Here is a 12,335-nt window from a genome sequence, read left to right on the forward strand (position 1 = left end):
TTTTCGAGACTTTGTTTCTTTGTTAAATTTCCTTTAAAAGTCACATAACGATTTATTTTTAGGAAGTAATGGGCGACTCCTGGAGGAATTATTTTGTAAAAGTTAATTTTTCCATGCAAAATCCCATGTAAACTTTAAACAGTGGGCGCAAAAATATAGTTTCACCGATCGAGCTAAAAATTTGCACAGTTATTTTAGGACCCAAATGGTACCTAAAAAGTTGCTCGGAGCTGGAATCTAATTTTTGTCCCACCCTAGTGCACATATTCATAAAGATTCATTTTGCCACACATAGTATTTGACCCTGCAGCATTTTGGCGTTGAATTGAATTGAATGTTTTTCGGATAGCCGGAACCTTGTTTTGTAATGTTGTTTCAGCAACTTTGCCGGATCTTACCGTATAATGTAACTTTTTTATCATTCAAATTTGGAATAAATTGTTAAAAAAAGGTGTTTTCAAAACTGGTCCAATACACAGCAACACTACTATTTTCGATTATTTTTAAGCTGAGGTTATAAAAATAGTTGTGTTCAATTACGTTTGTTATAATATTGTCTTATTTAATACAGTCATCATCATTTGAAAGCGATTTTGCTGTAAATGTAATAAAAAATGATTAAAAACCCTTAAAATATCACCATTTTGCATCCATGCAAAAATTCTTTAGCAATGTTTGGCATACTCTTTATTTTGCCACAACATCCAGTATGCTTTTAGGTATCTAAAAAAAATATAGCTAAATAAAAAATCGAAAAAAAATGTTTTATATATATAATTCGTTTATTTGACACGGCTCATAGCGGTAGCTTAACGGAGCCGTGGATCTTTTATATGTTTACAAATGTAAAAATAAAAATACAAACAAGAATTATAATAGTAATAATGGATCTCGAGCGCGCAACTTTTTATTGCGAGCGGAGACCTTCTTTCGCGGGGTTTGCTGGCAATCTGCATCTGGGGGGTCATTTAATTCTTTTTTGTTTTTCACGTCCAGGTCGAAGCCGGCTTGGTGTCCGTGATCAGATGTTTTTCCTTGTTTCTTGTACTTATTGCTGACCAGCGTGAATCCGTCACTGTTATTGTTATCCTTGCTAATGTTGCTTACAGTTGATTTTGCGGTACTGGATGCTTCCTTTGTGGTTGTCATTATGGTCTGTGCAACTGCTGCCACAAATTTGGCCACCGTTTGTGGTTCAGGCATTGGTATTGAAAACTCTGTTTTGGGTTGGTTTGCCGTAGATGAGTTGGCAATCGGCTGAGATGCGTCTTCCTCTGCATCTTCCGCGCACGGTTAGGTCATGTAACCTTACATCTATATAATCATTCTCAATATATACGGGAATCTTAATTCCAACGTTGTCACTTTCAACCACGTGTTTTAAGTTGTTCTTCAAAACGAAACGCTCGGCTTGTGCTAACGTGTTGAATGATATTAACACTGCACTGCGAAGATGATGATACTGAAGGTACAACACTTCCGTAAGTCTAAGTTGCATTTTTATCTTCAGAAGGTATTCCACTTCACTAAAACTCGGTCGTTTTAAACAAAATTTAAAGTCAACGACCGCAGCGTTGGGTCGGAGTAGAGCTTTTTCGTCAACTTTACTGATGATGACAAGAATAGTCCGATGTTTCCTTTGTTCTCGAGACAATGCACTCTAGATCGAGAGGCCTGTTGTTCACTTGGCTCGATTGTACGTCTGACTGCGGCAGAAGTAGACTGAAAAAAAAAATGTTTTGGTTATTGACCAAGAATTTGTTTTAGTTACTCCTCTGTGCGCTGAGGGATTAGAAAGAAAAAAACGGAAAAACGAAGGTGTGTAAAAGGTGGAGGTTCGCTTGTTCGTTGCACGTAAAAAGGAAAAGAAAAAACACAGTGAAAGCAAAATAAAATCATTCGTGGTGATTGTTTTGCCTTTGCGAGTGGAGTTGAACTGAGGTACGAGGAGAACGCTCCAATCAGGGAAAGTGTCTGACGATTGACAGCCCATCGAAGGCAAGGCCGGTTACTGCAATTGTATGAAACTCTGCTCGAAAAAGATTCGATAGGCGGAAGGTTGATTGGAAATTCCTAAATCTGTGCCCAATCTTCAGAAACGATCCTCTAGTGTTCCGTAACCACGACCATCGTTGACTGTGAGGGTGAGTTGGACCCTGTTCACTCCTTTTGAAACGGTGTGAGGTTAGGCATCGAAAAAGTAAACGAAACAACGTGATTTCTACTGGCAAGCGCTAGATGTGAGACGGTTCACCACAAAAGCACATCATTGGGAAAGCTTTGCTTTCCTCTACATCGGATTCTTCGTTCAGGACTGCCACCTTAGCACCAGTAGATCCGCCTTGATCTGTTTCAGCGATTGGGTCTGCTTCATTCTTAAAAACATCACGGCCCTGCGGAGTCGCGTCCAAATGCGAGAAGACCATAATTACTGACGAGAATGTCGGATGGTAGGAATCTCGACGGAAATCTAAAGGAACGACGTCAGCGTTGTCAGGTAAGCGTGCACACTATTGTTAGTCTCACCTCCCCTTATTAGTCCTTACCACTAAATACATGATTAGGGATTATTATTTATTCATATTAGTTTTGGGTTAAAAGCCAATTATTTGCCACACAGGCTAATGCTGGAGTAGTTAACCGAGCAGTTGATCGGTCGGAAACCAGTAGTCAGTCATTGGTGGTGACTTCAACGCCTGGGCTGTGGAGTGGGACAGTAGTGTATCGTGCAGGAAGCTCTAGCCAAGTTAGACGTACGAATTCAATGCGAGTCACAGCGGTTATTCCTCAGGGCTTCATTCTCGGTCCAACTCTTTGGAACGGGATGTACGGTGGGGTCTTAACACTGCGGTTTCCAAGGAAAATGAAAATCGTGGGTTTCGCGAACGACGTGTCACTAACAGTGATGGGTGAGACACTTGAAGAAATAGAGGGGGCGGTGACGGAGACAATAGACGCTGTCGAGAGCTGGATGAATGGGGTCAAGCTGCAAATAGTTGACCACAAGGCAGAGGTGTTGTTGGTCAGCAACTGCAAAGTGGTTCAGCGGATGCAGATCGACGTCGGAGGACACGTGATTGCATCGAAGCGTGCACTGAAAGAGTTAGTAGTGATAATCGACGACAGGTTGAGCTTCAACAACTACGTCGATTACGCCTGCGAAAAATCGGCGAAGGTAACGAACGAAATAGCGAAACGTCATACCAAACTACGGCGGTCTTAGAAGCAGCACGAGTCTACTCTACTGTTTCGTCATTGATACTACGATATAGGGATCCTGTCTGAAGTGCTGCGTTAAAAAGCAAGCGGAACCGTGCAAAGCTGAACAGAATATTCCGACTGATGGCCGTACGAGTGGCGAGTGCATATAGACAATATAGCCATAGGCAGTATGCGTTATGGCCGGGATTATCCCCATCTTCATCACCCTGGCGGAGAATATCGAATGCTATAATCGGAGAAACACCAGAAACGTTAGTAAGATGGTGAGAATCGATTCGATTGCGAGGTGACAGCACGAATGGGATAGTACAGAAAAAGGAAGGTGGCCCTACTGGCTCATCCCAAACATGTCGACGTGGGTCAGAAGAAAGTACGGAAAAGCGAATTTCAACCTAAAACAGCTCCTGTCGGGCAACGGCTGCTTCAGGAAGTGACTATTGTGCCCGGAGTGTGACAACGTCGAGGCGACACCGGAGCATGTGATCTTTGAATGTCCAAGGTTCGAAGCGACACGCAGAGATGCTCGAAACGGGAGGGCCGGACTCAACCCAGATAAGGTCGATTACAGACTGACAAGTGACGGGAACACGTGGAACGCGGTCAGCAAAGTGGTGACGCAGATCATGACTGCCTTACAGCGGAAATGGCGTGATGAACAGCGAGTGACGATTTCGGGAGAGCAAATACCACTGTAAAACTCTCCACCAGAATAGGCTAGATTGCCCGCCGATGAATAGTCGAGACCGCGATAAAGCACCGGGTATGTTTCGCCTACGAACCGGTCGTCACGCTCCACTCGGAATCGTCGGACTGACCATGGCACCCTACCGGTTGATCCGAGAGAAATATAGCTAAGACCCAGAAGAATCGGATCGAAAGAACTTCTTTCGTCGGGGAAATTTCCATCGGCGTAAGCTAGATTCACCGCAGGGGACTACACTGAGTAGACTGCGACGGGACATCACCATTTTTTAGTTTCATTAAAACTTCAAACGGTTTAAAATTTGAAGTTAATTGAATGTGCACTGCAAAAGGTAGCGCTCGAGGACGGGACGATGACTATTATCAAACGTTTGCAGCTATAAATCTTCAATTCTGAGAGTTACCATTCATCGTATAGTGGAAAGCTGCGTTATCAGTATAGGATCGAATGTACGAAAAATAGCTTACGAGAGTAGTGCCATAACTCGATAACACAACAATGCAACATCAGTTATGAAATCATGCGATAAGGTAGTATGGATTTTTATTGTATCAGTTATGCATTAATGAAAGAAACAATTCTTTAAATTGCATCAAAACAAAAACAGAATCGCTTCTTGTCTGTATATAGCTGCACACAATCAGCGGTAATCTCTAGACAGTCTACCAGCTTCAAGCGAGCGCTGATATTTCCACACATACACAACTCGAAATAATCGCAGTCTTGATTAAGAGTTCATCCGTGATGTACACTTTTGGCGCGATTGCACTGGCGGGTCTCCTGTTGCTACTGCTGATCCTGTACGAGATATATCTCCGATCGCTGCCAAGCTATAAGGCAGCGGCACAATTTCCCGGTTATCGCGTTTATCCGGTTGTGCAGAACATTTTCGCAGCTCTGTTCAAGGGTCAGGCCGAAGGTTTTGCCCGGACGCGGAAATGGGCCAAAGAGCATAATGGACAGAGCTATAGATTTCTTATTCGAGGCGTTCTCTTCGTGCAGGCCATTCAATACAAAGATGTTGAGATGCTGTTATCGAGTTCTAGGTTAATTCGCAAGAGTGCACTGTACAAACTAACCATTCCGTTCATCGGCAAAGGACTGCTGAACAGTAGCGGTGATAAGTGGCACAACAGAAGGCGAATTTTGACTCCCACTTTTCACTTCAACATTCTCCAAAGTTTTCTTCAAACATTTCATGATGAGTGTGCAAAACTGATAACGCATTTATACGAAGCTGCTGATTGTGATGCCATTACTGCCCTGCAGCCACTATCGACGAAGGTGACGTTGAATACAATATGTGGTAAGCTTCTAGAATCCTATATTATCGGCGCGTAGGTGATGCAGTACAAAGCAAAATCATTCTGAATCGTTCACAGAAACTGCAATGGGAGTCACGTTGGACTCTACAGAAATGGCGGATGTGTACAAAAACAACATTCGCGAGGTTGGAAAAGTCATTCAACACCGTATGATGAACCCGCTGCTGTTCGAAGATTTTATTTTCAAATTACTGGGATATCAAGCAAAGTTCGATAAAATTCTAGAACCAATACACAATTTCACCAGGAACATTATCAAACAGCGGAGAGATCTGTTTCACGCAAACGTTAAGAACATAGATGAAGTTTCAGACGAGAATGTGTACATGAATATAAAACAGAGATACGCCATGCTAGATACTCTCCTATTGGCAGAAGCCAGGAACCAAATCGACACGAAGGGAATTCAGGAGTACGTTACTTGTTATAAATGTTTAAACCTGTGTTTTGATTGCTTACTTTAACATAACCAACAGAGAGGTTGACACTTTTACCTTTGAGGGCCACGACACCACAGCTAGCGCGTTTGTGTTCATTTTTCTTCTGATTGCGACCCACGCAGACGTCCAGGAACGACTGGTTGAAGAGTTGAACTTAGTTATCAACAGCCGACCGGAACCAAGTGCGTCATTAACAGTACAAAATTACAACGACCTCAAATACATGGATCGAGTAATCAAGGAAGCACTTCGCATCTATCCACCCGTTCCGTTTATATCACGGGAGATCACGGAAGATGTTCACTACGATGGAAAGACAGTTCCGAAGGGGTCAATTTTTAACATCGAAATATACGACCTTCACCGGGACCCGGAGCAGTATCCTGATCCGGAACGGTTCGATCCCGATCGATTTCTACCGGAGCAGGTGGCAAAAAGGAACCCCTATTCATACGTTCCGTTCAGTGCTGGACCAAGGAATTGTATTGGTGAGTACGGTTACCATAACTTTCAGTATTATAAAAAAGTAGGATATTTAGGGTTAGAATAATTGACTAAGGCGCAACTTGCGATTTGGCATACTATAATACATTAACTCCAGAACACCGATTTTGGTCTTGTAAATATTACCTTGTTTTTCAACGAAACTGGTTTGATGTTTTAGTACTGAGCATGGTTTACTTGATCGTGTAGCGGCGAGTCATACCACAGACTAAAAGACATAACACTATGAGGGAATTCTCTCAAAAACATCGATCCGACAATTTCCTCAGAACACTAGCACAGACTAACAGACATAACACTCAAAAACAAAGCTTAGCCCGCTTTAACGGATATTAAATATATTTGTAGTTGGGACTGTCGCCACATTTGAAATTATGGCGCCACTGACATATGAACAAGCATATGGAGGATAGACCACTAGTGAAAAATTGTTCCCAAACCTGAGGGGTAACCCACCAGTACACAATCGTCTGAACTCTCGATCGAAGCAGATCGTTTTCTTGTGCTGTGCATAGAGTGGATCAATATAAATATATACATTGTGAAGGCCAGTCATTGTTTGCGGCAGGCTTTGTTCGCCGGTGCCTAGGTTGGTGAAGTGAATAGTTCAATAACCGGACAAGCCGCTATATAAGCTAAGTATCTTTTTTTTTCTCATTTCCCTTTCCCCCGATCTGTCGCTACTTCTTAGATCCCTTTCCCCTGAATATAAGTTTCATCTCTCGTTTACACCACGTGCTATCCTCGTGCCTAAATGGCCGAGGGCGAAGTAACATTGGATGGGAATGATATTCCCATGGATATACCGGATAAACCCGAAATTACTCCCTCCCCTGATTCCACCAGTCCTCCTCGTATTAAAACATACCCACCCAGTTCAACTGGGCCCTGGGTGGTCTATTTCCGGCCCATTACGAAATCGCTTAATATTTTAGAGATCTCACGGGAGCTGACTGCTAACTACCCGGCCGTAGCTCAGATAACACGTGTTAGAGCTAATAAGATACGCATATTAGTGAATGACCTCGACCAGGCAAACCAGATTGCTCGCAGCGAGCGCTTTACAAAGCAATTTAAGGTGTATATACCTTGTTTGGCAGTGGAGATCGACGGGGTCGTTGCCGAACCGGGTTTGAAGTGCGAAGACGTGTTGAAGTATGGAGTTGGTTGCTTTAAGGACCCCTCACTTGAACATGTGAAGATTCTGGAATGCAAGCAATTGTATTCAGCAAAAACTGAGAATAATAAGACAACTTATTCATTGTCAGACTCGATTCGGGTGACTTTCTCCGGGTGTTCCCTCCCCAACTATGTCCTCCTGGATAGGGTTCGTCTACCGGTTCGCCTGTTTGTACCGCGGGTAATGAACTGCAGCAATTGCAAGCAGCTGGGCCACACAGCCACCTATTGTGGCAATAAGAAAAGGTGCGGCAAATGCGAGGGAGAACATGAGGATGACGCTTGCAGTGGAGAAACTGAGAAGTGTATTTACTGCGGGGGCCTTCCGCATGATCTTAAATCATGCCCCGCGTACAAACAGCGCGGGGATAAAATTAAGCGCTCCCTTAAGGAACGCTCGAAGCGCTCTTATGCAGAAATTCTTAAGAATGCTTCGCCATCTGTCCCTTCCGAAAATTCCTTTGCTCTTTTGGCTGGCGTTGAGCAAGAATCTGACGACCCACAAGAGGGAACATCTTTGGTTAACCCAGGGGAGTCCAGGAAGAGGAAAAATCAAGCTTCCCCTAGATTGCCTCGTAAGGGTGCCAAGGTGTCGTCCACTCAGAGTGCGCCAACTACAATCAATAAATCCAACGGAAGTGATGCACTAAAGCCGAAGCAATTTGCTCCAGGACTTGGAAATTTTAATTCTAACAAGGAGTATCCACCACTTCCAGGGACACCAAAAACCCCAAGTGTTCCCTTTTTTCAAACAAATACTCAGTCCAGTAGCGGACTAATGAAATTTTCTGACATAGTGGACTTAATTTTCACAGCTTTCAATGTTACTGATCCTCTTAAAAGCATTCTGATACATTTTCTCCCTATGGTGCAAACATTTTTGAAACAGTTGACTGCTAAATGGCCCCTCCTTGCAGCGATCGTATCCTTCGATGGCTAAGTCATCAAACGAGGTCACTGATTCGATCACTGTCCTACAGTGGAATTGCAGAAGTATCCTCCCGAAAATCGATTCCTTCAAATTCTTACTAAACAGTTTAAAATGTGATGTTTTCGCATTATGTGAAACTTGGTTAACTTCCGATATAAATCTCAACTTCCACGACTTTAATATAATCCGTCTGGATCGAGAAAACCCTTATGGAGGAGTACTTTTGGGGATCAAAAAGTCCTATTCTTTCAACCGAATTAACCTCCCTTCGACACCAGGCATTGAAATTGTCGCTTGTCAAGTTCTAATCAAAGGTAAAGACCTTTGCATTGCTTCCATCTACATTCCTCCTAGAGCCTCGGTAGGGCACCGAACGCTTTGTAATATCACGGAATCCTTACCGGCACCGCGGCTAGTTCTGGGAGACTTTAACTCGCACGGTACGGTATGGGGCTGTCTTCATGATGATAATAGATCAACATTAATCCAAGATCTTTGCGACAATTTCAACATGACCATCTTAAACACGGGAGAAATGACGCGGATTCCTACACCACCAGCACGCGCAAGCGCGTTGGATTTATCGCTATGCTCGACATCGCTACAGTTAGATTGCAGGTGGAAGGTGATCCCTGATCCCCACGGTAGCGATCATTTGCCTATCGTGATTTCAATTGCTAACGGTTCAAGACCATCGGAAACAATCAATGTCTCGTATGACCTCACACGGAACATTGATTGGAAGAGTTACGCGACCGCGATATCCGTTAAAATCGAATCCACTCAAGAACTTCCTCCGGAGGAAGAGTACAGGTTTTTGGCTGGTTTGATTCTCGACAGTGCGAATCAAGCTCAGACTAAACCAGTACCCAGCGCGAATACCCATGGACGGTCTCCCACCCTGTGGTGGGATAAAGAGTGCTCAGAGCTGTACGCGGAAAAGTCCACTGCATATAAGGCCTTCCGGGAAGACGGGTTACCCGCTAGCTATCTACAGTACGCGTCGTTAGAAAGGCGAATGAAGAGTCTAATGAAAGCCAAAAAACGCAGTTATTGGCGCCGGTTCGTCGACGGGTTAACGAGAGAAACAGCGATGAGCACTCTTTGGGGTACGGCTCGACGTATGCGTAACCGTAATAGTACCAACGAGAACGTGGAATATTCAAACCGTTGGATATTCGCTTTCGCCAAGAAGATCTGTCCGGACTCTGTCCCGGTACAGAAAACGTGCCGCGCCGCGTCTCCTCACGATACCGCGAACGAAACACCGTTTTCGATGGTGGAGTTCTCACTTGCTCTCTTATCATGCAACAATAACGCCCCAGGGTTAGACAGAATCAAATTCAACTTGCTGAAGAATCTGCCTGACACTGCAAAAAGGCGCTTGTTGAATTTATTTAACAAGTTTCTTGAGGGTAACATTGTCCCTCATGACTGGAGGCAAGTGAAGGTCATCGCCATCCAAAAACCAGGAAAACCAGCCTCCGACCACAACTCGTATCGGCCGATTGCAATGCTGTCCTGTATTCGGAAGTTGTTCGAGAAAATGATCTTGTATCGCCTCGACAATTGGGTTGAAGCAAATGGCTTACTGTCAGATACACAATTTGGCTTCCGCAAAGGCAAAGGGACGAACGATTGCCTTGCGTTGCTTTCTACAGAAATCCAAATGGCCTATGCTAACAAAGAGCAGATGGCATCAGTCTTCTTGGATATTAAGGGGGCTTTTGACTCAGTTTCTATCAACATTCTGTCAGAGAAGCTGCACCAGCATGGTCTTTCGCCAATTTTAAATAACTTTTTGCTAAACCTGTTGTCTGAAAAGCACATGCACTTTTCGCATGGCGATTTAACAACATCGCGATTTAGCTACATGGGTCTTCCCCAGGGCTCATGTCTAAGTCCCCTGCTCTACAATTTTTACGTGAATGACATTGACGATTGTCTTGCCAATTCATGCACGCTAAGGCAACTTGCAGACGACGGGGTGGTCTCTGTTACAGGACCCAAAGCTGCCGACTTGCAAGGACCATTACAAAATACCTTGGACAATTTGTCTGCTTGGGCTCTTCAGCTGGGTATTGAGTTCTCCACGGAGAAAACTGAGTTGGTTGTTTTTTCTAGGAAGCGTGAGTCGGCGCAACTCCAGCTTTTATTAATGGGTGCAACGATCAACCAGGTTTTCACATTTAAATATCTCGGGGTCTGGTTCGACTCTAAAGGTACCTGGGGATGTCACATTAGGTATCTGAAACAGAAATGCCAACAAAGGATCAATTTTCTCCGAACAATAACTGGAACATGGTGGGGTGCTCACCCAGGAGACCTGATCAGGTTGTACCAAACAACGATATTGTCGGTGATGGAGTACGGGTGTTTCTGTTTCCGCTCCGCTGCGAACATACACTTCATCAAACTGGAGAGAATCCAGTATCGTTGCTTGCGCATTGCCTTGGGTTGCATGCACTCGACCCATACGATGAGTCTCGAAGTGCTGGCGGGCGTTCTTCCGCTAAAAAATCGATTTTGGGAACTCTCATATCGATTGCTCATCCGATGCGACATTCTGAACCCGTTGGTGATTGAAAACTTCGAGAGGCTCGTCGAGCTTAATTCTCAAACCCGATTTATGGCCTTGTACTTCGACTACATGGCACAGAGCATTAACCCTTCTTCATATACTCCCAACCGTGTTCGTTTCCTAGATACTTCTGATTCTACTGTATTCTTCGACACATCCATGAAGGAAGAGATTCGTGGAATCCCGGACCATATACGCCCGCAAGTGATCCCCAATATATTTTATAATAAATTCCGAGAAGTCGACTGTGACAAAATGTTCTACACTGACGGATCAAATCTCGATGGGTCCACTGGCTTCGGTATCTTCAACAATACTATCACCGCTTCATTTAAGCTCAATGATCCCGCTTCAGTTTACGTCGCAGAGTTAGCTGCAATTCAGTACACCCTTGGGATCATCGACACTCTGCCCACAGATCACTACTTCATCATTTCGGACAGCCTCAGCTCCATCGAGGCTCTTCGTGCGATGAAGCCCAAAAAGCAATTCCCATATTTCCTGGGGAAGATACGGGAGTCCTTGCGTACGTAATCTGAAAAATCTTATCAAATTACCTTTGTTTGGGTCCCCTCTCATTGCTCTATTCCGGGCAATGAAAAGGCCGACTTATTAGCAAAGGTGGGCGCATTAAATGGTGACTTATACGAAAGACCAATCTGCTTCAACGAATTTTTTAGTATTTGTCGTCAGAGGACACTCAGCAGTTGGCAAACCTCGTGGAGCAATGGTGAACTTGGACGATGGCTACATTCCATTATCCCAAAGGTATCAACGAAGCCTTGGTTCAGGGGGATGGATGTGGGTCGGGATTTTATTCGTGTAATGTCCCGACTTATGTCCAACCACTACACCTTGGATGCGCATTTGCGGCGTATTGGGCTTGCGGAGAGTAGTCTGTGCGCTTGTGACGAGGGCTATCACGACATCGAGCACGTTGTCTGGGTATGCGCCGGGTATTTGGACGCCAGGTCTCAGTTAAAGGATTCCCTTCGGGCCCGAGGTAGACCACCCAATGTCCCATCAAACCATTACACATACACTTAAAACAAGAAGCACTATCATGTGCATACAGACTGCAGGTTACTGGGCTTTGGAACAGTAATCATGTTGATCTTGCTACCAGTCATATACGATTGTGGTCACAAATGGTTACATGGGGTGAAGATATTCTTGCTCCCAGCGATATTACACTCACTTGTAGTTTTCCTTACAGGACATTCCATGTGAAGATTCCCTCTCGAGAGGAGTGGTTGTCTGGCTTTATGGAAAGACAACAACAAACGCAAGTAGTCTGTTACACTGACGGTTCTCTGATGGAGGGACGTGCTGGTGCTGGTGTCTACTGTCGTGAAATGAGATTGGAACAATCTCACTCACTAGGTAGATATTGTACTGTATTCCAAGCAGAAATCTTTGCGATTATGTGCGGGGTGCAATCGGCCCTTCA

At 44.3% G+C, this 12,335-nt stretch overlaps 2 protein-coding genes across 2 annotated transcripts in view; one reads left to right on the top strand and one right to left on the bottom strand.

The window, feature by feature from the left end:
* Positions 1-1,618: 1,618 nt before the first annotated feature.
* LOC131693102 (mediator of RNA polymerase II transcription subunit 23) overlaps positions 1,619-12,335 on the bottom strand; it is a 161,961-nt gene continuing 151,244 nt past the window's right edge. Inside the window, exon 10 of the mRNA XM_058980652.1 lies at positions 1,619-1,722. The gene's annotated coding sequence lies outside the window, so the exon portion shown is untranslated. The remainder of the gene's footprint in view (positions 1,723-12,335) is intronic.
* Positions 4,670-12,335, top strand: part of LOC131688352 (uncharacterized) — a 28,316-nt gene continuing 20,650 nt past the window's right edge. The window contains exons 1-3 of the mRNA XM_058972558.1: positions 4,670-5,231; positions 5,308-5,662; positions 5,727-6,216. Coding sequence (XP_058828541.1) covers positions 4,670-5,231; positions 5,308-5,662; positions 5,727-6,216 — 1,407 coding nt within the window. The remainder of the gene's footprint in view (positions 5,232-5,307; positions 5,663-5,726; positions 6,217-12,335) is intronic.

Source organism: Topomyia yanbarensis, chromosome 3 (assembly GCF_030247195.1).
Source record: "Topomyia yanbarensis strain Yona2022 chromosome 3, ASM3024719v1, whole genome shotgun sequence".
NCBI lineage: Eukaryota > Metazoa > Arthropoda > Insecta > Diptera > Culicidae > Topomyia > Topomyia yanbarensis.